At 44.2% G+C, this 27,155-nt stretch overlaps 1 protein-coding gene across 1 annotated transcript in view; it reads right to left on the bottom strand.

Annotated features, from left to right (window-relative positions):
• Positions 1 to 27,155, bottom strand: part of LOC138473016 (disintegrin and metalloproteinase domain-containing protein 12-like) — a 2,040,250-nt gene that overhangs the window by 312,569 nt on the left and 1,700,526 nt on the right. Inside the window, exon 15 of the mRNA XM_069611491.1 lies at positions 23,551 to 23,628. Coding sequence (XP_069467592.1) covers positions 23,551 to 23,628 — 78 coding nt within the window. The remainder of the gene's footprint in view (positions 1 to 23,550; positions 23,629 to 27,155) is intronic.

Raw genomic sequence — 27,155 nt, 5'->3', positions numbered from 1 at the left:
TATGGATGCAAATTAGGTGTCAGCCGCATGTGTTTGAAACAAGGAGAAAGGGGCAATGAGGTCTGCCAGTGGATTTTTGTAAGTAGATAACTTAGCGTCTTGGGTAACTCCACAGATGCTAAGAAAGGCCTATGAGGAAGTCCAATGTTTTAGACTGAGTGATGGGACTGGGGTGAACATGAGAGGCAGATGTATGGTGTGGTGAAAGTAAGGAGAGGATCGGCCAGGCTCTTCAGGTCATCACAAGCATTTTGAAAGCCACCTGTTTAGTGAGTCCTAGGTGAGACCCCAAAACAAGAAAGGACCCTGCCGGGATGGAAGCCCCAGACAAAGAGAGAACTGGGGCAGGATTGAGATGCCCAAAGGTTTAAATGGTGACTGGCCATCTGGTAAGCACAAACAGGAGGAGGATCTTATTAGGGAGACACCAACATCCCACTGAACCCCACATAGAATTGTTACACCTTAACTCCTGTAACAACCGAAGTAGAGAGAATCGTTTTTATAGATTTGCCACCCCAGACAAGCTAATACTGTGACCCTTACATGTGCTTTGCTATGAAAATAATGCCTGCCATGTGTGGGATAAGGCAAAGATTCCATCTCCAACCGCGTTTACAATAACCACAAATCTGCATCAGAGACTATGGTAATAAAATTGCCCAAGGGGCCACGGCCAAGAACAGACAATCTGCACAGGACATTGCCTGCAGTATGCAGCTCAGCACGGAGGACTTTGACGGGGAAACTGTTGCCACAGGAGCTGATGGGAGAACCAGATTACTTAGTGTCGCTTGCTTGTGACAGCAGGGTATTCAACAATGGTCTATGTGGGAAATTGTCAAGCGGCAAAGTTCACACATGCCTGCGATGCAAGCCCAGAGACTTTATGCTTGAGGATACCAGTGGACGCCCAAATCAGTACAACCTCACTGTTAGGACATCAGAAGCAACAGGGCTTGCTGACTGGTACACAAACAGGAGAATGAATGCAAAGCAAGATGGCGGACAGTCTTAATGAGGGCTTTGTCAGTGGTTCTGTTCACAGCCGCGGAGGATAATTGGAAACCGCTAAATGGACATATTTCATCCTGCAAAGAAATGCCTGCACTGAACTCAGAGGGAGGCACAGCCGAGTGTGGTTCTGCAATCAAAGACCCCATAGGTGGGCCTGCCTAAGAATGTGACACCGCAACATCCTGTGGTGCATATGGAAGCTAGTGTGTGGTGTTGGAGCAGGAGAGAAAGGTAGCAAATCAGTGCTGTGAGGAAGTGTTGTAGACAAATGAATAGGGCAGCGACCAGGAGGAGAGACAGATTGCATGCGGTGGAGTAATATATTTATTATAATAATTATTATTATTAGAATTGTTCTTTTATAACACGCTTAATACCAGCGAGTGGTTTCTAAGCGTGGGATCGGGATTCAAACCTATGTTGCACAGCGTTGTCTTGCTTCCAAGACAACCGCGTTGCCCTTGAGCTATCCTTCCTCCCCCCTCGTAAAAGGAGGAGGTTGCAAAGATCAGCAGGGCGGAGCAAAATGAGGAGGGGAGAAAGGAGTGATGAAGAGCAGAAGAGGTTGAAGATGAGTTGCTGAATTTTGGTATTTCCAAAGAGATTTATAAGGTGCCACATGCAGACCAAACGGCATCAAGGCACCAAGCACATATGAAATTATTAGAATTGATGACTAAAAAAGCCATGCAGAAGAGGAATTAGGTGAAGGGGAATGTTCTGAGAGTTTTACGGAAAGCCAAATAGGTGTTCAGTTTATGTAAGGCCACTGCAGTGCATTCCATAATCGAGGAGCTGCCACAGAGAATCTTTGATCACTTTTTGAAATGAGCTTTCGGAGTATGAAGAAACCCCTTAGTCCCTGTCCATCAAGTGTAACAAGGAATATAAGGCTGGAACTTCTGTTCAAAATATTTGCAGCCAGGCCATGAAGACATATAAAAACAAGGTTTAGGACTTTTTGAATGATCCGACGTCTGACTGAAGGACATTGGCCCTCATTCCGAGTTGGGCGGTAAGGGATACCGGGCACCGGTAAGGAGACCGGTGCCGGTAATCCCTTACCGCCCAATTCCGAGGTCCCTTAGCAGGAACCGTAAAGGACGTGTGGTCTGACCACTCGTCCTTTACAGGTCCCGCTAAGGGACCACGGCGCTAATAACAAGTTTGCTATGGGCGGGCCCGTTATTAGCGCCTTCCCCATTGCCATTGAGCCCCATGGGGTCTCAATGGGAATGGGGAATGGTTGGGTGTATGGGGATTTACCGGGTCCTCCAGGGTCGGAATGACCAGGTAAGTCCCCATTCACCCAGACTGGACCCGGACCCGGTTTGGGAGGCAGCCATGGTGCCAATAGCACCATGGCCACCGTCCAACTCGGAATGACCCCCAGTGAAGAGGCAGGTGTGAAGTAGTTATGGAGTCCAATCCTGAAAAATTAAAGAGCTGAGGAATTGCACCATTTTGTACTTTTGGGAATGTTTTGAGCTGGAATTCCTAGATTCCTAACAAATTACAGTAGTTTAGTGTTTGTTGATAAACACGGTGACTACCCTAACGTAATTAGTCTTATCTACATAGGGAAAAGGCATTTTTAGTAAACAATGTTTATAGAGTGCCAATTTAATAGTTTTATTAATTTGAGTATTGATATGAAGGTTTGCTTGACAATAAACTAACACTCACAACAATTTGTATATCTGTGTTTTCTTTTGCAATTACTTTCGTTTGCATTTCTTTTTTTACCACTAATCTATCCCTCCAACCAATGCTAACTAGCCCTGGGATGTTACTTCCCTAGAGGACTCTGGTGGGCCGCCTATCTATGGTGAAAGGACAGGCAAAAGACAATGACCCAACCTAAGTACTGCAAATAATGTTAAGAATTTCAGCAAACAAAAAGAAAAAGAGGCTGAATTTGTGAGCACGGAATGGAGTAGTCATGTAGTTGTAATGCACCATTCTCATCTGCTCCAAAACTGAAAACTTATTTTAGAAACATAAAATAAAAGACGACAACATGGTAAACCAGTTGCTATTTGGGCATCCCAACAAAAGGGGGGATCGACCGGTTTCAGTGGAATTATAATTTCTTTTTGCCACTTTCTTCAGGACCGTAAAACACGTATCTATACTTTTTCAATAGCCAATGGTGGAAACTGTTGAATTTCAAGCCTCACCTCCTGGTTCTCACAGTTCACCTTTGGGTGTTTTTATGATCGCCAATTTTATTGTTTTGAGGTGGCCCAATTAATGTCAGCATGCTGGGGTTTGTCTTACTATTTCGTTTCCTTGTTCACACGGCGACAGCCACATCAAAATGGGGGAGCCTGCATTAAACACATTTTCTAACTTCGAAACAAAGCTGGTAGGTAGGTTAACAGCCACTGGATAATTGCTCCATCTTGAAGGGTCCTGGGGAGGTTTTCTTTAAGAGATGGGAAATGCATGAAAGCTTCAGAGGATCTACAACCACACCTTCAGTGAGGGATTTATTATTAAAAACAGTTACGAGTCAGGATTGAAGTCACAAATGTATTATCTGTCATGGCTGGCAGTGTACACCATTTAAAACAAAAAAAAAGTATTATGTCATCAGATAATACTGGCAGGAATGAAAATGGAGCTAAAGAGAGGCCTAAAATATAATCTCCTAGTTGCCAGGTGGGTTGATTCTTATAAGTACAAAGTTCAAGAATTCTGTCTGAAATATTTGATTGAATGGCCACAATTGTATACGCAAACACATTGTTCAGAGTAACACAATGTCAAAAAAAGATACAATTGTGGGAAAGGCCTGCAGGTGGCTTAAGAAGTTGTTGAATCCGTTTCTGGGTGAATTCTCAGACTTCTTACATGCTGTGCCGGGGATGTTGGCGCTTGCCAGTGTATCCAGGGATCTAGATTGTTTCCAGGCTCTTTTTGCTTTAGTTTAGGACATTTCTGCTGCTTTCAACTCTAATGTGAACCTAGAACATGATGGCTTTTAGGCCTAAAACTGAAGAACAGAAGAGGAGAAAGTGAGAGTCAGTGCCTAGGAGGTTGGAGTTTCTGGAGCAGAAGGTGGAGGAGAAGAGGTATAGAAAAGAGGGAGTTCCAGCAGAAGAGGATGGAGAGGATTTTCTGTAAGTGCAGGGTGAGTGGAGGGCGAGGGAGAGAAACAAGTGATTAAAAGCAGAAAAGGTTAGAGAAGGCCTGCTGGAGATGGAAGGGAAAACGAGGTGAGAAAGAGGGTGATGGATGCAGAGAATAACAGCAAAAGAGAGGCGATGAAGAACAGTCACCTGGAAAGGAGGAAGAAATCAGTAGAGAGTTGAAGTGGACCCAAGCGTTGTGGGGCATAGAGAAAAAAGCAGGAGAAAGTCCAACAGCAGAGAAGAGTGGAAAGTACAAGGAAGATTCAGAGGAGAAAGTGTCAAAGTCAATGGCACCTAACTGGCAGGGTTTCTCCTATCCCAGTGCTGGCGGAGACTGTGGAAAAGTCTGCCATTTTCACCTGAAGGCTTAATCCTTTATTTTTTCAGGCCGACAGGTGTCTGGCACAACCTTGTAAAAGGCTGATACCTTGTTCCAGGATGCAGGGGTCCCACAAATCCAAAGTGGTGAACTTTACCATCTAGAGGAGCCTGACCAGTACAATGAAGGAGTGACAACTACGCCAAGCCAGGAAAGACATGTTGGGGCACTACAAACCTCAATCAATCCGATTGACTTTACTTAACTGCCAAGTGGTAAAGTCAAAGAAAAGCACAGGATGGAATGACAGACTACGGTCATCATGCAAGCTAGACTTGCTCATTATTGTTTTTCTAAAAAATTCCACACTCATAGGTTCAATCTTCCCTAAACCCTTGGAACATATTCCTTGTGAAATAAATCACTTTCAACCACATTTATGAGATTTGACATTGTCTGTTGATGGCCAGCCTTGGCATCTAGTGTTAATGGTGGGATTACAGACCTCGATCCAGTAAAAGTTGGCCTATCCCCAACCTTCCCAGAGACCTATGTCCATGTTCCCTTGTCCCCAAAGTAGCAAAGGTGCTGGCCAAACAGAGAATCAGGTCTCTCTAAGGGCCTGCAAAGAACAACCCAGGCGTCCACCTTCTCTTCATGGCCTAGAGTTGCTCTTGTCCTCAGGCCAGGAATAAGGGAGATCCACCAGAGATGCCCAGCACCTGTCTTGGTCCACTTCAAGAAGAACACCAGTAGGAAAGCTAAGAGTGCTCAGCCTCACTCTACTGACAGGAATCACTGTGGTGTGAAACCTACCTTGAATACTTGGAGGCTAGTCCAGACCTCCCCAAACAAAAGTCAGCCGTAGGAAGTGTGTTTCAGGATGACCAAAGCTGAGGTAGCCGTCCTACCTTCTGATCCATCTGTAAGACACATTGAGCTGGAGAAACCAGCAGAGTCACACTGGGAAAGATCTATCCTCACAAAGTCTGTTCTTTCCCTTTACATAGACACACCTTCACGATAAACCTGTTGGCTGGGCACCCCAGAACAAGACAGGATGTCACTTGCATGCATCCTCAATGAGCTGTTGCCGTGCCAGTTCAAGGTACTAGAAGAAATTAAGGATATTGTCACCAAGCCTCAGCAGGCACCCCACCCATCTCCAGTTGTCCTTCAGAACTCTGTCACAGAAGAGGACGTGGGAGTATTTTTAGTAACTTTGTTTGGATATAGCCAATACTGCCAAGTGAAAAAGGAACACTGGGGCAAGTTCATCCCTCCATTACTGAGAGGCGGAACTCTAAGCAACCAAGTACAAAACATTGATGGCTAGAGCTAGAACAAAAAGTTAAAGAAAGGTGTTTCCGAGAGGCTAGCATTTGATCATGTACACCGTCATGAATATCATCAGCAACAGCTACAAACCAATGGCCAATGACTCCCCCGGGCACCCTTTCTTCAGCGTCCATTGAAACAGTTCCACCAGTCCATGCTTGAATGGGCTAATCAGGCGGCATCAGTGTATCACTGATCCTATCGGGATAGGCCCAGTCACAATGAGACCTTGGTGATGAAAGGAAACAGCAGCAATAGTAAAAATAAACCCAGCTCATTGGTCTATCCAACAAGATTCCACAGAGATGTTGGACCACAGAGAGAAGTGTACACAGGCCCAAAGACCAGACAAGGGGGGGAAGTATTATGTAAACCCAATAAAGGCACACCAGAATGACTACCCACAAAGTTCTGTGTCTTTGGAAAGGTATGTCATATAGTTTGAGCCTGCACAGAAAAACCTATGAAGGTTCACAAGGACACAAGCTACTGTTAACTGGCGTGTGCCAGGAAGATTCTGAAGAAAGTAAATGGGGTGTTCTCAAGGTGGATCCCATAGACGAGACCGATGTTGGCCTATGGTTCTGGTGGATTGCAGTATTACATACCTGCCAGAATGGAGGGTCAAAAATTAACACTCTCCTTCATTCAGGATAGCCAGAAAGCTGGCTTGAAGGAGTTGCATACAAACTTCTAAGTAACTTGACCGTCTCCATCACTTTTTTCAAGGCAGACCAGGATGTTTGCTCGAAAGCCTGTATCCAGATCCAGGTAAATGAGGTCCAGATTCCATTAGAGGCAGCAATGATGCACAGTCTGCAAGAAGCAGTCATCCTAATAACTAACCTAACCCATTTCACCAAATGGATGACTAGCGCTCAAAGGAAGGAGGCCCTGACAGACCAGAGAAATAAAACATCTATGAACACCAGGAACCGGGAGAAGAACTGGCCTGATTGCATGCTAGGGGAAGTTCCCCACACCTATGCTATTGAAGAGATGGCTTCAGTGAAAAGGGAGAGGTATTTGATACAGGCCCAAGTTTAAGGATTTGTGATGGGACTGTGGTGAAAGTGGAGGCCAGTTGTGGTAAACGGAGGATCCCCCAGGCTTCCCAGTACATCACCAGCCTTACGAAAGCCACACATTTAGTTAGATATGGGGACATCACAACAAGATGGCACAAGATCCTGAAAAATGTGGGTTCCAGGAAACAAGGGACAACTAGGGGAGGTCTGCGATGCTCAAGGTTCAGGGAGGAAAGATGCCTGGTAGACACAAAGAGGATGTGGACCTTATCAGAGAGACATACCTCTCAGGGTAGAAATTCAGTCAGTTATCCTAAGAAACACCAGCCCACTGACCTGCAAATAGAATTATAAATCCCTAATACATTTAAAAACGTTTAACATCCAAGAAAGTAGCACATATAAAAACATATAACATACAACAAAGTAGAAATATAGCATTACCTATAAAAACATATAACAAATAAAGTCGAAAGAGCATATATATTAGACCCCCTAACCCAGACGGACTACTGCTGTGACCCTCACATATGCTCCACAGGGATGATAATCATACCTCCAATGTGTGGGACAAGGCAAAGGCCCTTGCTCTAATGCTGCCACATCTGTCTCCCATGACTACTGTAACCTACCAGACACAAAGCAACCTAATAGACTCTGGTCAGGAAAGAGGGAACAGGGCACAAACGAGTGCCATAAACTCTTCCCATAACATTGCCGACATGCCAAAGAAAGGTACTTCGACAGGGAAATTCTTGCTTTAGAATCTGTGGAAGAAAAAGCAACCACAGGGTACAGTGTACTTGTGACAGTGGTTATTCTACATTGGTTCTATGTGAGGAATTGTCAAGCGACAGATGCCTGCAGACTGGTGCTTGCAGATCCCAGCGGGAGTCTTCACCAGCACAACCTTACCATCAACACATCATAAGTAGATATAATTGCTGGCAGGCACTTGACATGATTTGTAGAGCAAGATGGCAGGCCACGCTAAGAAGGATCAACAAAGTTGCAGAAGACTATTGGAAAAAGATGAAAGGACAGATTTGAATCCCATAAAGCTATTCCTGCTTTCAGCTCTGAGAGGCACAGCCGAGAGCAGTGTTGCAGTCACAGGCCCACGTAAGTAGAAGAAGCATAAGCATCATGTGGTGGTTATGGGATTTAGCGGATGGAGCTGGCGCAGGAAATAGGTGATGAATCAGTTAGGGGAGGAGCTATTACAGGAGAATGAGGAAGTTGGCAAGCTCAAGGAGGAACACAGCAGAGTTGGTGGAGCAAATAAAAGGTAGAGGTTGGTAAGATTTGAAGAGAAAGATGAGGACAGAAAGAAGAGAGTAGGAGGAGCTTTGTGAGGAGTTGATGGAGCAGAAGGAGGAGGAAGGGGAGAGAGAAAAGAGAGAATGGATGAGGTTGGAGAGGACCTGCTGTAGAAAAAAAAGGAGGAGGAGGAAAAACCAAGCCACAGGAGAGAGAGAGAAGGTTAAGGAGGTAGAGAGTACCATCAAAAAAGAGATGGTAAAGAGCATTCATTTGGAGAACAGGAATGTGATAAGAGGGGAGGTGAATAGGGCAGATTATTGTGTGACTTCAAAGAGGTAGCAGGAAAACGTTAAGCAACACAGGAGAAGGGAAAGTGGAAGGAAGGTCAAGAGAAAGAAAAAGTGCCGAAGTCAGTGAGCACCGAGCTAGTAGGGCTTCTACCACTCAATGGCTGGCGGAGACTGTAGCAGCAGAACCCAGAACCTCCCTGAGTTTTGAGTTTTCTAAGCCCAGAAAATGCTGGCACAAACTTGTAAACGTCTGGAAACATAGCCTGTAACCCATGGAGGCCCACAAATCCAACGGGGTTGATTTAATAATCAAAATAAGCAACATCCTGATCAGTACAACAAAGGAACAACCACTCAATTGACGGGAAGAAGTGAGTACTTTTCATAGTCACCAGGTGGCAGAGCCCAAAGGAAGAGAGGGATGGATGTCTTGACTGTGGACGTTAAGCAAGCTGGAATTTCCTGTCATCATATTGTAGGTGTTCCCATACCCTTACTTGTAGTTTACCTTATACACATGTCACATTCTTTTTGTAATATAAATCTCTTTGAACTACATTTTCTGAGTTTTGAGTTTTGTTTTGATCCCCGGCCATGACAGAATTTAGATAGAAAAGAACCAGATTATACTTGCATTTCACGGTTTTTGAGGAAGGAGGTAATCCATTTCAAAAGACAACCTTCTATGTTATGGAATTATCAAGATATGCGAGCACAGTTTTGTCCTTTACCATGTCTAAAAAGTATAGGAGAATTAAGAAGTTCGAGTTGTTATTATGGAAGGATTCCAGAGTCCACCATCATAAACAAGAGGGACGATTCAGTGCCTGTGCGGGGTCTGAACCCTGACTGGTGCTCATGAAGGAGGTTATCAGACACACTCTATTCAAGTAGTTGCTGCACTGTCATTTGCTCCAGGATTTTCTCAAAGAAAGGGGTGTTTGCAATGTGGTGGTAGAGGGCCAAAATATTGGGGTAAAATATGGGTTTTTAAAAAGTAGAGATATGTGCGTCGTTTTCAGGTCATGAGGGATGTCAGGAGTGTAGGGGCAAGGGTGGTGATCTTCTCTTCAATTGTGGTTGCCAGTCATAGAAAGTATTTTTCTAATGAGACATTCATAGTAAAGGATGCCATGGGTTTGGTTGCTAGTAACAGTGGGATGGAGGATTTGATTTGGTTTCAGAATGTCGGATTGAATCGCAATGATGGCAATGATCCTGTCTTGCAAGAACACAGAAAAGTAATCTGAAAGTTCCTAGGAGGTAATTGGGGCAACAGAATGTTCTTCGGGATTTGTTAACTTTTTGCAGATATGGAAACAGCTGCAGACGAATTTGTGCTTTGGGTAATGAGGGTATGTAGAAAGGTTTTCTTACCAATTGTTTACTTTGATTATGATATACAATGATAGTCTCTCGTCGGAATTTTTCATTTTTTCAATCGCACCATGCTTTTCATTACTTATTTATTGTACTCATTAGTTACTTTTGTCGAAGTGCTTATTATATGTCATTGTTTATGTTTGCATTGCATCATGCCTCAATGTGGAATTTCATATTTATTCGTGATCAACTTCCTTCCCCTTTATTTGTTTATACTCCACTATTATATCTCTTCTTGGTGTTGGCAGTCGACAAGCTGCCCTGGAGATGCTCAGCAGACAAAAGAATGTTGTGTCTCAATCAATGAACAATAGCACGTTGCGCTTCTCTTGAGCTACCTTGGGGTGTACGAGCAGTGCAGGACAGAGGACGATAAGTGGCGAAGATGGGGGTGTGAATGATGTGAGAGATGGGGTTGAGAGCAGCAGGGGTGATATGATAAGTCATTTATGACGCGCCTGTACACAAGTGCTGCACAGGAAATGCAGTGGGTAGGGGTCCCAAAAACTGGGGAGGGGAGGATTGGAAAAGCCGAGCATGACTTCTGCCTGCATGTCTCAGTACAGGCAGGAGTACACAAAAGAAAATTACAGAGCCCTGTAAATTATGAAACCTGAGTCACAATCAGAGTCTCTCACCCTAGTCTTAGTCACCTGTTCTAGTCCTCATCTCTCATCCTAGTTTTTCATCTTTTTTCCTAGTTCGTCATCCTAGTCCTAGTCCTATTCTCTCATCCTAGTACCCAGTCCCTCTATCGAGTTCCTTGTCCTTATCACTTGTTCCAGTCTTAGTCACTTGTTCTAGTCTTAGTCTCTCATAGTTGCCTCTCATTGTAGCTTCTCATCTAGTGTTATTCCCTTGTCCAAGACTCACACTCTAGTCCCTTGTCCCTTGTCTCAGTCCTAGTCCTCCTCACAGTCTTAGCCTTTGTCACAGTCCTCACCACAATTCTAGTCCCAGTCCTAGTCACAGACCTAGATCTAGTCCTTGTAACAGTCAAAGTCCTAGTCAGAGAGTCCTTGTATTTCTCCTGGTCACAGACATAGACCACGTCCGCATTACAGTCCTAGCATCATTCTCAGTCTTTGTCCTTGTCACAGTGCAAGTCACAGCCCTCATCACAATCCTAATAATCAGCTCACTGCGAGTCCTCAACCCATTCCTTTCCTTGTCACATTCCTATTTCTACTGTAGTCCTCATCATAGTCATAGTTCTCATCACAGTTTTAGTTCAAGTAATTGTCACAGTCAAGGTGCTCGTCATCACTGTCCTATTACTCGTCACAGTCCTAGTCCTCATATTCTTACTCCTTGTCACAGTTCTAGTCCTCATCCTCATAAAAGGCCTTGTGCTAACCACACGCTTATCCCTTATCACACTCCTTGCCAATGTCCTAGTTCTAATGCTCATCACAATTCTAGTCCTTTTTACAGTCCCAGAACACATCACACTCCTACTCACAGTACTAGTCCTCATTACATTCTTAGACCTAATTAGTATTCAACTCTTCATCATTTTCATAGTCGTAGTTCTAGACCTCTTCATTCCTAACCACTGCCACAGTTCTAGCCACAGTCCACATTACAGTACTAGTCCACATCATAGTCTCTCTTTCATAGTCAGTAATGTAGCCATAGTCTCAGCCACAAACAGGGTCTCTGTCAGTCTCATGCGTATTGACAAAGTCAGTCTTTAAGTCATAATCATACTCTCAGTCACAGATTGTCAATCCTTCACAGTGCCTCTCTCTGTCTCAATCCCTCTATGCTCTGAGGCTCATGATCTCAGCATAACATTTCTAGTTAGTCCAGCAAAAGGCATCAAAACTTGCATTGCGTGTGATTTTAAACTGGGCTAACATTGAGTCATTCTTTTCTCTACACCTGCAGATATCTAGTAGGTGTACTAAGCTGATATAAGCGGAGGTAAGACTTTACTTTATGTCTTAGAGAATGGTGTGACAAAGTGAGAATGGTTTACTTATTTGCCTCCATTATGTATTATGGTGGTTTTGCCGTCCTGAAATGAGGAATAGTTTGTCATGTGTGCATATTCTACATTCATAGGTTTCACTGAATCTGCGTATTGAATCTAAACATGTATCTGACATGGATGTGATATCTATAATAATTTATCTTTAATAATTTTGATGATGTAAAAAGTATTTAAGTTTTGTTTTTGATTACTGTTATTTTTTTTACTTTCAGGAATGCATTCTCCTGAAGATGTTTTGTGACCGGAAAATGTAGAGCGACTTATTTATTTACATGAAGTATATTCTCCTTCAGCTTTTGTAGGTCAGAATTTTGGTTTTTAAGACCATCGGTCTCAGTTTGAAACTCGTTTCTACGCTTTAGCAAAATATGTATGATTGTATAAATCGCACAAGATAAATCATGAGATAATCCTCTAAAAGGATTCTATATCAATTTCTTCACAATTTCCAAGAAGTAAGGAGGTTTTGTTTTGCTTTTAAATGAGAGCGCTTTCAGCCACAAGTTACACTTAGCCACAGGCTACATACAGTGGGCCCATTTGTGTCTAGGGCTGCAGACTATGTCCTGGGCAAAGGCAATTTCAAACTTGGAATTGGAAGCCTGAAGCAGACTGATGAACAAGACCTTGCATGGTCAAGCCACAAGATGATGAGGGATCTAAGGTGAGAACCTTTGGGAGAAAGGGTCTAGGTATGACTTGATGTTGTGTGCCAGCATCAAATGATGGTGCACTATTTAATGTAGGATTTAATGTTCTGATTGATTTAGGCCAAAGAGGATATCCACGTTACCTACATTTTGAGCAGTCTTTCCAGGCCAGAGGAGACGCATAGAGGTGAGATGAGACAAGCCAAGTAATTGGATTTCGTAATAGTTCCTGTGGAGAGAGTCTGCTGCACTTCATTCAGGCTTGGTTGACTTTGAGGCATCTGGGGGGGCAGTGCAAAGGCCACAATGCATTTTCAGACTCATTGGCCTTGTTTTGTATGATTCTCACTAATAGCTATTCCATACATCGGAATATTACAGGCTGAAAAACCTGAAGAACTTTGGGGCATTTCCGTAGTAGAGGATAATGGCGGGGTGATAGGATAGGACCGATTTTGACTTGTTAGGCACTGTCAAAAAAGAACAAAGTTGAGCAAGGCTAGGGCTGTCACATTGATGCTGAAACATTGGTTGAGGAGTACATTGTGCTCAATTATGTTGAAAGTCGCCAAAAGATGAAGAAGGGTAATTAAGGTGGGTTGGCCTTAAGTTCCTCGAGAAAATGCCATGTGACTTTCCAGAGGGCTGCCTGTTTCCAATGTCAACATATAAATCCTGATTGGAAGTTGTCACAGAGATTATCAGTTTTAAACCACCTGTGAAGTTGTTTAAACACCATTTTCTCCAGTGCGTGATCATTTATAATAGGGTACTATTTGATAAGCAACATGTCAGGAACGGAGGCAAGAATTATGCTTCATCTTCTTCTTTTATTTCCACTCTTCTAGCAAATTTAAATCTTCCAATTTCTTTAATATATATAGATATATATATATATATATATATATATATGTTTTTTTACTCCAGCAAAAACAGAACATTTCAAAATACATATCCCATGAACCCCAGTGTCTCTGGTAGTCCTGTCCATATCCTGTCTCTGACCCATAAGCTACATCCTGCCTGCATCCTGCCTAGGCCTTTCCTCTTCTTTTCTGCTCTTCTGGAAAGCATACATATGCAGCTCTTGCTAAGGGCTTTGACTCTGTATGACAGGATGGGATTTAGAAATTGGAATTGCGCACAGCACACTGTTAAACATTGATTGAGTGTCGTAGTGTGCTGATTTACACCCAATGCATGTTCTTTAGTGAATTTCTGCCAGTTTCATTCCATATATGCGCGCTCCGGTCGTTTTACCTCGCTGAGGCCAGAACACATTACACTGAAGCGCAGTCGGACCTGTCAGTATCTCACTTACAGCTGGACCCCGGCTGAGCTTCAGATAATGTTCACAAGATCCTGAAGTCCCACGGTCGGGCAAAGTCACTTCAGCCTCGCCTCGACCACGCTGATGTTTTGGGATGCAAGTGCACCCCGTGAGCGAGCCAGAAGCCTGCACACGTCTGGATGCCAGAGGGTGCTTTTCTCTAGCAATATTTTTTTCCTGAACACTGAGGAGCGCACACATCAAATTTAGTTACGGAGCACCACAGCATTAGAATATTGAAAGAGACTCACGTAATGCGAGTTTGAACCTGCATTTGTGCTAAAGCACTGACTATAATTAGGGACATCCTCCTGTATAAACTGATAAAAGCAGTGGGTTAAACTATAGGCAGCAATATTTGAACTGAGAATACTCTCTACCATACTCCTACAGCTGGGTCAGAACAGCCTGCAGGTACAAATTAATTAAACACTGGCATACCCCACTAAGGCAGAGCCCCCCCTCCCACTCCACAGAGGACGTGCCATTCAGCCTGATCTGTCCAGGCACTCAGGCACAGGTGTAGTAAACACACCACGGAATCAGATAAAGGGAGTGAGGGGAGCCAAGACCAGGTGTATTCCGAGGAAGACACTGACATGACACTGAGTTTTAAAAGGGTTTTAGGTAATTCCTTGGTCGACGCAGTGGCACAAGGGGTTCACCCGCTCCCGGATAGACTAGAGGCCCAGGAGTATATAATTGGGGATGGCCTTAGGAGCAAAGAACCCGAGATGGTCATCAGCATGTCCTCTGAGCAGCCTACCAATAAGGCATTGGAAAAGAACAGACCCATAAACGAAAAATGACGACTCCCCCGGGTCAAGACAAGGAGGGAAAAAGAAAGCCTTCTGAGGCTGCTGAGGCATTTGAGAAGCTGAAGAACGCTTTCATGTTGCAAATGGCTGTGCCGACCCTCCTACCCCCTTCCCAAGGGGCGAAAAATATAAGAGATGGAGACTCCTCATCAGAGTCTGTAGAGTCCGACTCTAAATCCTCCCAGAGATCAAAGAGTAAGAAGGGGAAATGCAAAGAGAAGCATTTAGAGGAGCCCAAAGAAGATATGTTTGACCCTGAGTCAATAGTTCACCCCGAGATCAAACAACTGGCTGCCAACACATATGGCCCAGGGGCTGCGAAAGCCATTTCATTAGGAGGTGAGACTCTGGAAGTGCTCGAAGTATCCCAGACTAGAGTCACCCGGAAATGGGGTGGAGACGCAAGAGTTAGACCAGAAAATGATTGCTTTCATTTCAAAAGCCTCCAAAGACCTATGAAAAGGTATGGACTGAGCCAGGAAGAGCTGCCAGGAAAATGTCTTAGACATGGCGGGTCCCATAGCCAAGATTATGGATCTGGCAGAAAGAGCCAGTGACACTGGAGAGCCGGTAGATCCAGACGTCCTAGCCAACTGGGTGCAAAGAGCAGTGTGCCTCCCAGGAAATGCAAATTGTGCCCTGTTGTCCGAGCGGAGGAGAGGGCTCCAGTTGAAGATTGATTTGTTTGTTGAAGAATTTGCAAAGGAGTTGGGGAGGTTTGTGGGCACGTATACAGCCCTCAAAAAGCCCAGTCATCTATCAAAAAGTTTTTGCCTGGGCTGGGTGCAGCAGAGGTCATGCACCCGGTCGTTTCCACACACAGAGGAGACCTCAGAACCCGAAAGTCAAAGACTGAGAGCTCCGTCAACAAGACACTTTCCTGCCCGCCTGTGGACATAGTACCAGAGTGTGCAGAGGGCGAGGATATCACTTCTATCTGAATTCACAAGCCGGTGAGAGGTGCGATAATCAACCCCACAGTAGGGGCAGGACACGATTATGTTTAAGAAATTGGAAAATGCGTTCAAGCGATGCATGGCTGCTACAGACTGACAGATTTTTAGCTAGAGTTCAGGGCACCGCCAAAACATCAGGGCAGGCCAAGGAATTTCACATTAGTGCACAAAGAGCAGGTCCTCCTAGAAGGAGAACTGACCCAGCTAGCGGCCAAAGGCATGATAGAAAGCAGCAGCGAGGCAGCATTGGCCTTTTTAAGCAACATGTTCTTAGTGCACAGGAAAGAGAAAGTAAAGCCGGCTATCAACATGAAAGAGCTAAACGAGTGGCTATGTATAGACACTTCAAGATGGAAGGAGTGCACCTCTTGTGAGACATCCTCCGGAAGGGGGAGTGGTTAGTGAGTTTGGATTTGAAAAATGCTTACCTGACGATCTCGATCCCCCAAGAGCATAGCAAGGTCCTCAGCTTCCTGTGGAATGTTCAGGTATGGCAATACCTGGATACAGGAAAGGCTGCCTTCCATTCGGACTGACCTCAGCACCCTGGGCCTTTAAAATGGTCATGCAGCCTGTAGCATCAGAGAGAGAGAAAGCATAGATATGATCGTATACTTAGATGGCATTCTCATACGGGCGGATGACATGTTAGTCCTCGTTAGCCTGATGCAGTGGGCATCCCAGCTCCTGGTCTCTTTAGGGTTCCTGCTAAATCAAAAGAAGTCAGGGCTGATCCCCAGGCAATGAATGGAGATTCTGGAATTCGTAGTGGACATGACAAAAGTAACCCTAGAGCTACCAGCCTCCAAGATGAGAGCAATAAAGAAGGAACTGAGGGTCGCATTAGTAAAATCCATGACATCTCTTCGAGCCCTAGCAAACATTGTTGGACTTCTAGCAGCCTCTATACAAGCCATCATTCCAGGCTGCCTACATTACAGAGCTCTGAAGAGACTGAAGATCTGACACCTACAAGAAGGTCTAGGATACCACCAGCTAGTACCTCTAGATCTAGAATGGAAGTCAAAGCTGGAGTGGTGGCTCCTGAACATGGAAGCCTGGAAAGGGCGAGCCATCTTCAGGGATGTTCCAGAGCTCATAATAGAGTCGGACGGCAGCAGTGCAGGCTGGGGAGCGAGTTGCGGCCACCTAGAGGGAGGCGGCAGATGGTCACAGGAGGAGCTATCCTTCCACATCAACTGCTTAGAGTTGCATGCAGGCTCTTTTGCGATAAAAGCCTTTACCAAGGACAAAGCAAAGTACTGCATTCTGCTCAGGATGGAAAATATCTCAGCTGTCCGATATACATCAGTCACCTGGGAGGCACACATTTGCACATGCTGGTGGAACTCAAGGACTTCTGGCATTACTGCCTCGATCAGAAGATACACGCTACTGGCACGATTACAGTGACTGCATGCTACAGGAAAGTATTTGCTTGAATTGCAGCCCTCTGGGGTCCCATGGACACCGACCTGTTTGTATCCAGGTTGAACAGACAACTACCAACGTTCTTCAGATGGAGAGTGGTACCAGAGGCGCGAGGGGCAGACAGTTTTCTTCAAGCTTGATCAGGTACAGTTCACTATGCCTTTCCCCCTTCATGATGCTAGCTCGAGAATTAGCAAAAATCAGGAGAGAGGAGGCGGAAGTAATTGTGATAGCCCCGAACTGGAAGTCACAGGCATGGTTTTTAGTTCTGATGGAACTTTCCTTGGATTTCCCGTGAGCAATTCCTCCCAGGGATGATCTCCTGGCAGACCCGTCAGGGAAGTTTCATCCTCTGACGAAGAAAGGCCACCTACCTCTGCTAGCATGCAGAGTATTGGGAGCAGATGGAGCCTGTTGTGCATTTCCGGAATGGCTGCAGAATGTATCAAACAATCCTGGGCTCCCTCTACACTCAGGAGTGACAAGGCAGCTTGGAGGAGATGGAGCCTATGGTGCAGCTAGCGCAATTGTCATCCCCTTTAGTGCAGTTGCTCAACTTTTTAGTTTCCCTCACCAGCAGTGGGAAAGCATTTCAGACTGTAGGGATTTACAGATCAGCAATCTCAGCAGGCACAACCCTCTAGATGGGGCATCCATGGGGGAACACCCTTCAGTAGTGAGACTAATGCGAGCCGTCAAGATAAATGAACATCCCATTTCGAGATATGCACGACTGTGGGCTGTCGACACAGTCCTGCAGCTGTTTTAAAACTGGCTGTGTAACAGAAATCTATCAGACCAGCAACTTACAGGGAAATTAGCAATGCTGCTATGTCTAGTATTATGAAGGGGAGTGACCGATGTGAAGGACCTCAAAGTAGACAGAAAATACTTCCGACCTGATGGAGTCACATTCTCCATCACTAAAATGACAAAGTGCCATTTGTTAGTAATCACCTACCCCTATTTTGCAGAACAGCTGAAGTTGTGCATATCAAAATGTATCAAAGAATATGAAATGAGAAGAGAGGAGGTGGGACAAGTGGGACTGTCTCATCTACTCATTATGTGCAGATGACCGTTCAAGGTGGTAGCGGCAGCGACGATCGCCCGGTGGGTGCGAGAAGTCATGTCCCTGGCGGGTATTGATGTGTCCCAATTTGGCGCTCATTTCGTTAGAGGCGCCATGGCTTCCAACACCTTGGGAGCCTGAGTTAACCTTCAAGACATCTTGAAGGCTGTGGATTGGTCCAGCGACACCACGTTAAAGACCTTTTACTTTAAGCTGATAGCGAGTATGGCAGCGGCAGTGGTGGATAGCTGTGAACATACATAATGCTTGCCTCCAGGAATGAAGATTACCCCTGCCGTAATGCAGGGAGTCTTGATTCTATTAAAGACATGGAGGCGAGCATTATTCCTGCCAAGCGACGCGAAGCATTGTTGATCATTTCTATGAAATGTATGTTGTTGTTGTATGGTGAGTTGCATCGCATGCCCTCCTTAATGTGTGTCTTTTCTGACAGGTGATGATCAGAAGACTGGCTGAGTGTTGGCGGACGGAGGAAGTGATGTTTCACTGTCAGAGTTGCCGGCGTTGTGCATGGAGTGCCTTTGTTGTTGATATCGGCTGTCAGTTTGAAGGGCAGCAAAAAAGAGGAAAGGACCTATGCAGGATGTAGCTTATGCGCCAGAGACAGGATGTGGACAGGACTATGGGATATGAATTTTAAAATGTTCTATTTTGCTGAAGTAAAAAAAAAGAATATTAAAGAAATTGGAACATTTAACCCCTTAAGTGCCAAGGGTGAGATTGATCTTCCTAGGTGCATCGGGAATCTCATTAGGATCATTTTTCTTGGCAGTTAAAATCTGCTACTGGAGTGGACATAAAAGAAGATGAACCATAATGCTCATCTCTATGTCTTTAATAGAATCAAGATTCCCTGCGCTACAGCTGGGGTAATCTTCATTATGCACTACAAGTTAGTAAAATCAATTATAAATGCACTGTTGGAAGTTCAGTATTAAAACATGTTGAAAAAACTGAGCAAGGATATTTGAGTGTTTAAGAAACTGTTCAATTTATCATTACACGAATCATGCAGTAATCGCTATATAGATATGAAATCCTCTGTTTTATGAGATGCTGTATTTTTGACAATCACATGTAAATTAAAATGCATTTTCAGGACACATTTCTGAAAATACAGCTGGTTAATATTAACCCCCAAAAAAGGGTCAGCAGGCAAAAGAGTGAGAAAAAGAGAGAAGGCAAGAGTAAAAAAAGGGACGTACGTTGGGAGGTGGTGTCCCCTATGCTGAAAGATACAGGCCAGAAAAAGAGGGGCCTACATTTGAGGTTGTGAAACCTCGTTCACCATGAATTTGTCTGCTGTAGGGATGCTTATAGCATATCAACACTCCTAAAGAGAGGGATAGTGTCATGATGCCTACCCCCAGGCATCCGGACCAAGCCCATCAGCCCCCGGGAGCAGGCATCTAGACATTTAATAAAACCTCAGCAGCCCCGGCTAGGGGCTATCTGGGTTCAGTCCTGGTGCCTTAGGCGCCAGGCTCATAGTAGGAATCAGTCCTTGCGCCTAAGGCGCCAGGCTCATAGTCATTACTTACCTCAGGCAGACCGTGCTGCAAATGACTCCAATCCAACATGAAGCCTGAAAGGGACTATTTTTCTACAGGGACTATTTTTTTACTCGGTTGTGGTTCTAGGGACTTCTTACCTGGGACTACTTTTGAGGCTATTTAAACCACACCCGACCAGCAACACACGCTTCGCGTTATTCTGCATCCAGCAGCGTAACACTCACCGTGCCTGCAGCCTGCATCCAGTCTTCTGCCACGCCCGCCTCGAATCCGGATCTCCTAAAACAAAGAGGAAAGAAAGGGACAAGGTTAGAAAACAAACTTATTTCTATTCCACACCTGATTCTGGATCCATCTTGTCTCCGGACCTGTAAAGAACATCATTTCTGAACGCGCCGCACCTCCAGCTGCAGCGCCGCGCCATACTCACCAGTCTTCACAGCATCCTTCGGGTCGGCGCTGCCTCCATCATTTCTTCGCCGAACTTCGGCACCTAGGAGACAAAAGAAAACCACAAGGTGAGCTAAGGGAACCAATTTACCACCAGAGGCATCCTTTTGTGACTCTCCATATTTTCACGTGCCGCATCTGTAAAGAGAGACAAAACAACACGTTTTCCTCGTGCAACATTTACCGGACAGCGCCGGGTAATACAGACTCTTACCTGAGCGCCACCAGCTGCCACAAGAGCATCTTTTCACGAGCCAGCTGCAAGACAAGAAAGGAAGGGGGGAACAAGAGTGAACATCGGACATATTGAACTCTGTGAACTTAATACTTACTGGTCCTCACCAGGAAACTCAGAGTCAATACTCTCCGGAACTCTCCCGAGCCTTCAAACCAGTGAAGTAACTGTAATCGACGCGCCCCTGCAAATCCACGCAGGATGGAGAGCTCATCTTTCAAGAATATAAGGTGAGATTGCTGTGAGGGCATTTCGGAGGTGATTAGTTGGGGAGGACTGTGAGGGTGCCATCACTTGAATCCACAAGTGGCTAAATCCATCTCTCCACTTGCAGGAGAATATTTCTATGGGTTAAGCAGACAGGACAAGAGGGCAGATCCAGTCAGTCATCGCTGCACTACACATCACGTGGGTGGAGACCGCAGCTGTCCGGGTCCGACCGACGCCCCTGTGGGAGCCAGGTGAGCGTAACAGATAGGCTAAGGGTTATGTTACTCCGGGAGCTGAATTCTTTCGAGAGGTACAGAAAGGACTCAGCCTGAGAGAATTTTTCAATTAATTTATGGGTGTGAGGTTCTGGGGAGGGGCAGCTAATTTGCGTGCTGTGGGAATCATGCTGGATCTTGATGGCCTTGCACGCCAATATATCACTGGCAGATCATGTACATGCCTAGCCATTGAACAGAAGAACATCATAAGATTGATAAATTGTGTGAAAATCTTTATGAGAGCATATCTTGTGATCTTTCTGTCAAACAACAAGGAACCATATTTTTAAGTATGAAAATCATTTTCTTACTAGGTCTCCCATTGTAAGGTAACGAGGATGACATTTAATACTCCTAGAGTGCAGATGCTGTGGTCTAGTGGTTGAATTTTTGACCCTTATACCTGGAGACCTATGCACAAGTTACAGCTTCAGAGAGTGATCAGAGAGTGATCAAGTAGTGGGAATGTTGATAAATATGTTTATCTCTTTCCCCAAATTCTAATTATTACAGAAATGACAGAACAGTGTTCTATATTGAAAGGGGCCCCTAATGGACCCTGACGTCTATGGAAACAAGGCGGGTCACCACACACGATAGAGACGCCAGACACGAGGTTGTATTCCCAAAGCTAGGGTTTATAGCAAAGCAAAAGTCTCAGTTGGCCAACTCGGTCTCACGCCCCGCGACGTGTATCTCTAGACCTCGAGGGACGCAAGAGAGTGAATTACGTACATCAGTTACATATATACAAAATGCATATCAAACAATCAGCTATGACATGTATAACACCTCTCTTCATTGGGTTTCTTTGAACTTGGTGTGATGATGGACATCTCCGACCACTATGACACCTTCAAACATCTATTCTAGTAACAATTTGCAATTCGTGAGTGCCTAGGCATCTTTCGGTTTTCGAATAGAACATGGCGCTTCTGTTCTTGGAAGTGAACTACATACAGGGGGAGTTGCATTCCAGACCTTGCTATTTATCGGGTGCTATTCGTGTCCTGGGAGCCGACATGCTCTTAGCGGGCTCAGCAAAGGGGGGCCGTTAGAAAAGCATAATTCAAGCCTTTAGCGGTATTATTCTAACATATTCTACCATATAACGAGACTGGCTGGCAGCTGTGAAATGATTAAATGCCCTGCGGCTCTGCTTCAAGGCTACATTAAGGAGGGAGCCGGGCATTCTTCCTGGCGCTGCCTACGTTTGTGTTTCAGCTAAACTCTTGTTATCCTCTCGGCCCTGTGGCCTTGTCCTTTTCATATACAGACAACAATGTTCCACAGTCGAGCAGTGTAAGCGGAAAATATACTGCGAAGCAATAGGAACAGAAAGCAATGAGAAATGGTTAGAAAACAAAATGGCGATTCTTGTTACATCAAAATGGCCGTTCATTGGAAAACTTGAAAACCTATATTCTGTCGTATCGTGCATGAGACGGTTGGCCCACGGCCACCAAAATGTGTTTGCGGTCTCAAATTGGATTTCTAGACTGACAATATAAGGAATTGTGCCACTGTCTTGCTCCATTACCTCTGTCCCGGTTATATCCTCCTTTCTGGTATGTTATCAGATTTCAACAAGGCCACATACATCATGTATATCTTTGTTAAGAATCTCAAATTGCAGATGCTTCCACTAGACTAAAGATTCCCTGTGAAGCACTCTGCTGCTTCTTGGAGCTAGGTCCATAATATATCAAATACCTAAGAAAATACTATAAGAGATGCTTTCGTAAAGGGGATGGCCTACTGAAATGGGTGCAATCAATGGTTCTGTTATAAAAAAAAAATCTTTGGATCACATAGTGTGTGGGATATCTTTTACGGTTTACACTGATATCTCACTTGTAATTGTTCTTATCTGTTCCCTGTTGTCCGGTGATGAATCGAGACAGGCATAACGTTCATATAGCATTTCATTACCTTAGCTAATCTGCCTTGAAGCAGTTCATAAATACATATATGTAGACAGTTTTGATATTTTCTATTTTTCAGTATCAAGCTTTTTATGATTCACTTTAACATGAGAATGCTGTAGCTGAAGGTTCCTTTGCATAATATTCTAAATCTGAAGACAGTATTCAAAGCTTTCTTCTTGCCCTTTGGGTCCATGTATATCTAGCGCTTGCATTTATTTAAATAATTTTTGGCTCTTTTTGTCTTGGTATTTTATCATAGTTTCAACAAACCTTTAGGGTTCCAGCCGAAATAAAGAATCTTGGATTGAATTGAAATATAGTTCAACTTGTTCATGCTTTTATGAAAATAATTTTTTGTGAGAGGAGACACTGGTTGCACCCTATTTGTTTTTTACACACAATCTTTTTCCATTACTTTTTTTCTCGTCTTTTTACAATCCTTTCCCGCTTGTTCCCTTATTCTTGTTACTAAAATTAATAGAGTTATGTGATATCCGGTTCACAGCCACTGAGTTGTTAGGACGATGAGAACAAGAAGTGTAGTTTTACTGTTGAGTACACGACACGTTGATGAGATTACTGGTTTTGTTCCTCTTTTGTGATGCTTGCAATTCTTGCCTTGTATTTTTGCATAATTATAAATAAACAGATTAAAAAGGCATTTTACATTCCATAACTCCGGCTGAAAGTCGATTGTAAAAGTGTATATTTAGGAGACTGTATTCTGATGGGTCGCAGGTTTAAAGATGTTTTAAGAGGCTGTCAAAATGGCAATGTTGTGCTATATAACCTAACATAACAGAACAAGGTTTTAGCATGCTCTTATTACTAAAGTATGCCTTTTTTTGAATGAGGACTACAGACACATAGTTTTGATAATGCTTACTCCGTGGCCGTGGCATTTTGTTGTGCATTCTTGAACACCAAATATACTGGTATTTTGACACCGACGGTTAAGGCATATCTGCAAAAATCAGAAATACAGAATTGTTTTAGTCATCTAGAAAACAACAATTAGATGCAAATCATTTTTATGCAGGAATACACACAATGCAATAATCTGTGTTAGCTGTAATCAACACATTATTTGGATTCAACTGGGAAACTCAACCTGTTATCCCTATTTTGATGGGGATGAGTGAAACACTGCCAGATTGCAACTCAGTTGAAAACATTTATTTTGACCAATCCATCTCCTATCTGATAGCCAAACTATGGAACGCGATCCGGAAGTAAATGAGAACGACAAAAGAGAACCTAACCTTCAGGAAATGACTAAAAACCTGGCTATTCCCCGAGATAAACATGGACCAACTAACTATACAACAACCACCCACACTCGAAGTTTGCTGTACCCATGCAATGACTGCTGCTCCAAACCATAAGTCGGAAACAAGGGATAAATATAGAATGAAAAACAATAACATAGCTACAGATATCCAGAGATCACCCAAAACCCACAAACTACTCCTCTCTTCCACACAAACCACACTTCCGAACTACAACACATACCCAGAGGACTGGTGAATCAACCCACCAAAACATGCAAACCGCACATGGTTCTATGTCATTTCATCATCAGGCATTTCAAAGCCTGCAAATTAAACGTGTTTGCAGTTCATCGAATTCCCCCACCCCCAATCCACCCAACCTGCACCTATTTTTCCCTATACCCAACCCCCCAACCACTTAGTTGCCCTTTCCCACCCCCCCAAAAAAATGGATGAACTGTCAAACACGTTAAACTGCAGGCTTTGAAATGCCTGACGATAAAAGAACGCAGATCACTCTCTAACCAAGCTAATAACCCAATAACGCCTGACAACAAACAACCCAAACACCGGACACTGCCCTTACAGAAACACCCAGAAACCTCACACGGACAAACACCATTTCCTCCTGGTTCTACAAGCAACAACAAATGCATTTTAGGAGCATAGGATTCCTGAAAAAGGAGGGGAAGGGAATAATAGTGAACTGAGGAATAATAGCGAACTGGGGATGGAGGAGGCAGGGCAAGGGGCATTGCCGGTGTACCGGGTCAGCAGTTCAGGAGATGTTTTTTTGAAGAACAGGGTCCTCTTTTCTTTCTCAAATGCATGAGGGAGGGAGATGTCCTGATTTCGTTTAGGACATTGTTCCAGACTCTATGCCCAGAGGAGGACGAGTCTTGTTTTTTGTTATATCTGCATTGTTTTTGTTATATTACAGCCTGGAGATTTTAAGGCATCGTGTGCTTTGCTGATATCTTCAGATGTTGAGCCTATTAGTCAGATAGGATGCTTCCTTGGTGTGTATATCAGTATACATGGGAACCTTACCCCCCTTTCCCTTCTCCAATAATTTCACCTGGGAGAAAACAGACTCACACCCGAACAGTGTCCCTGACATGTCCCTCTACTATGGTCAGGCAAAGGCAGGCAACTACTGACAATCGCTCACACCTGACTTCCATTAAGCTTCCACACACAAATAAAAGGTGGATCACGAGAGCACACTCTGAGCGAGGCAAAGCACACTAAGGAATAGCAGTTTCGAGTGGGCAGCTGAATGAGGGGAGAATGACGGCAAACCAAGAAGGTTTCGTAAGAAAGGAAATACCCTTGACCTTTTCAGGAAGACGCCGTTACTTTCAAGAAACCTTCAAGGCAGAATGCGTAAGGCCAGGAAACCATACTGAAGAATCCTGCATTGTGTCCCGCATAACTGACCCAGGCAGGGAGGAGCAACAGCCGCTGTGGTTTCGTTCTTGGGTCCAAGAACACCGAAGCGACAGAGAGATCAACACAGCCAGCGAGTTGGGGAGACCGATGAAAGACTGGTGTGTTGAAGTCAAGGTTGCAAGCAGCAACATTGTATGACAAGTGATGGAACAAACATTGTTAAACGCGTGTGATGTAGGACCGGAGTAAAGCTAAACTGCTGATGAATGTGTCAACAGGAGAAGCAAAGATACAATACCGTTGACAGAGTGGTCTGGCACCATGAATGTGCTTAATCAAAGGGCTCTGTAAGGTATCCCGCTAAGAAAAATGAAAGTAGAAGATTGATGAGAACAATTGTGTGAAGTGAATCAAAGTGGTCCGGCAACGGTTTAAGCAAAACCCTTTTGCACATTTCCAAAGTCTTTGATTCTGATATCAAGAGGATCCTAGCTCGAACGAGGGAGATCCATATAAAAAAGATCCAAGCCCAAATGAGGGAGATCCATGGTCCGAGCATGAACATGGACCAAAAGTGAACATTGTGATAAAAAGGGGGTCTCAGCCTGAAGGAGGGAGAGGCATGATGAACATTGAAAGTGAGAACTTGAGCATGTGAAAATCCTGATAGGAATGGAACTTTGAGATTTGTTTGTTACAACAAACCCTCTGCAGTAAGAGACTTGGAAAAGAAGCTTTGGCACAAGGCCCTGATGTCTGTGCTTTGAACTGTATCCTTGTGGCCGAGAAGCCACAGTGTGTGCCAAGCTTGAACGTGCCGCCTTACTCCCTGCTGAAAACGTGGGGAAGGGAAGCCAACTGCTCAACCGTCCTGAAATATTATTTCTTGAACACTTTTGTTTTGCATACACCATTGCCCCACACCCTTTTTTATTTAGAAGTAAGGATTGGCAATAGGTTTATAAGTATAGGCCGTTTCATTTTGACATAGATTCGACTAGGACTGCGTTATTATTATTATTTGATGGTCCTAGCTTGCTCCCATCCTTATCTTTAGGTTTAAATAGGCATTTAACCAATCCATTTGAAGCTCAATAAACACCCTTGAACTGTGGTCACGTGTATCTGTCTTCACTGTTTAATACCATGCCTTCCTTGCACATGAGAGAAGGAGAAGGACAAGAAGCACGATGTGGGTTATATTATCACTGACTTTAATTGTCATTCACTGTTCATTTTGTCCTCAATTACGAATCATTGCAATTCTCTTGGCGCATCGAGTCAGCTTCACCCACGCCTTCACCAAGTATTCCTATCCGACTCACTTGGCTGTCTGCGAACCATTTTAACAATTAGTGTGCTCTATTATATACATACACACATTGCAACTACAGTACATTGACTCTACGTACTGTTTAAATTTACGGACTCGCCATGGCTGCATCCTTACTGAGTAAATAAATAATGAGCACTGAGGGGACCTGATTTATGACATATCAAACTCTGTATTCTACACTGACAAGTGTAATTCACAACAATCTATCTGCACAAGGTGGGGGCTCCCACAAAACAAAACAAGCCAAGCAAGAGAAAATGAGAATGGACACCATCCCATTGGAATGACAGACGAAGAGCCACAATTGGGAACCAGTGCATGAATCCTTGCAATATTCCTGTGCCACGTCCGGTATATGAGAGATGATATGCACTCAGGCAACGATTTAGAGTGCACCCACAAGCTGACATAGTGGAGAAATGCCACCAAGAAGGATGCCCCTTGCCGAGCTGTGGAACTGCAGCTATGAACAGAATGGATGCACGATAAAAC

Source organism: Ambystoma mexicanum, chromosome 8 (assembly GCF_040938575.1).
Source record: "Ambystoma mexicanum isolate Mex_15411 chromosome 8, UKY_AmexF1_1, whole genome shotgun sequence".
Lineage (NCBI taxonomy): Eukaryota > Metazoa > Chordata > Amphibia > Caudata > Ambystomatidae > Ambystoma > Ambystoma mexicanum.
This window is presented reverse-complemented; position numbering and strand designations above follow the sequence as displayed.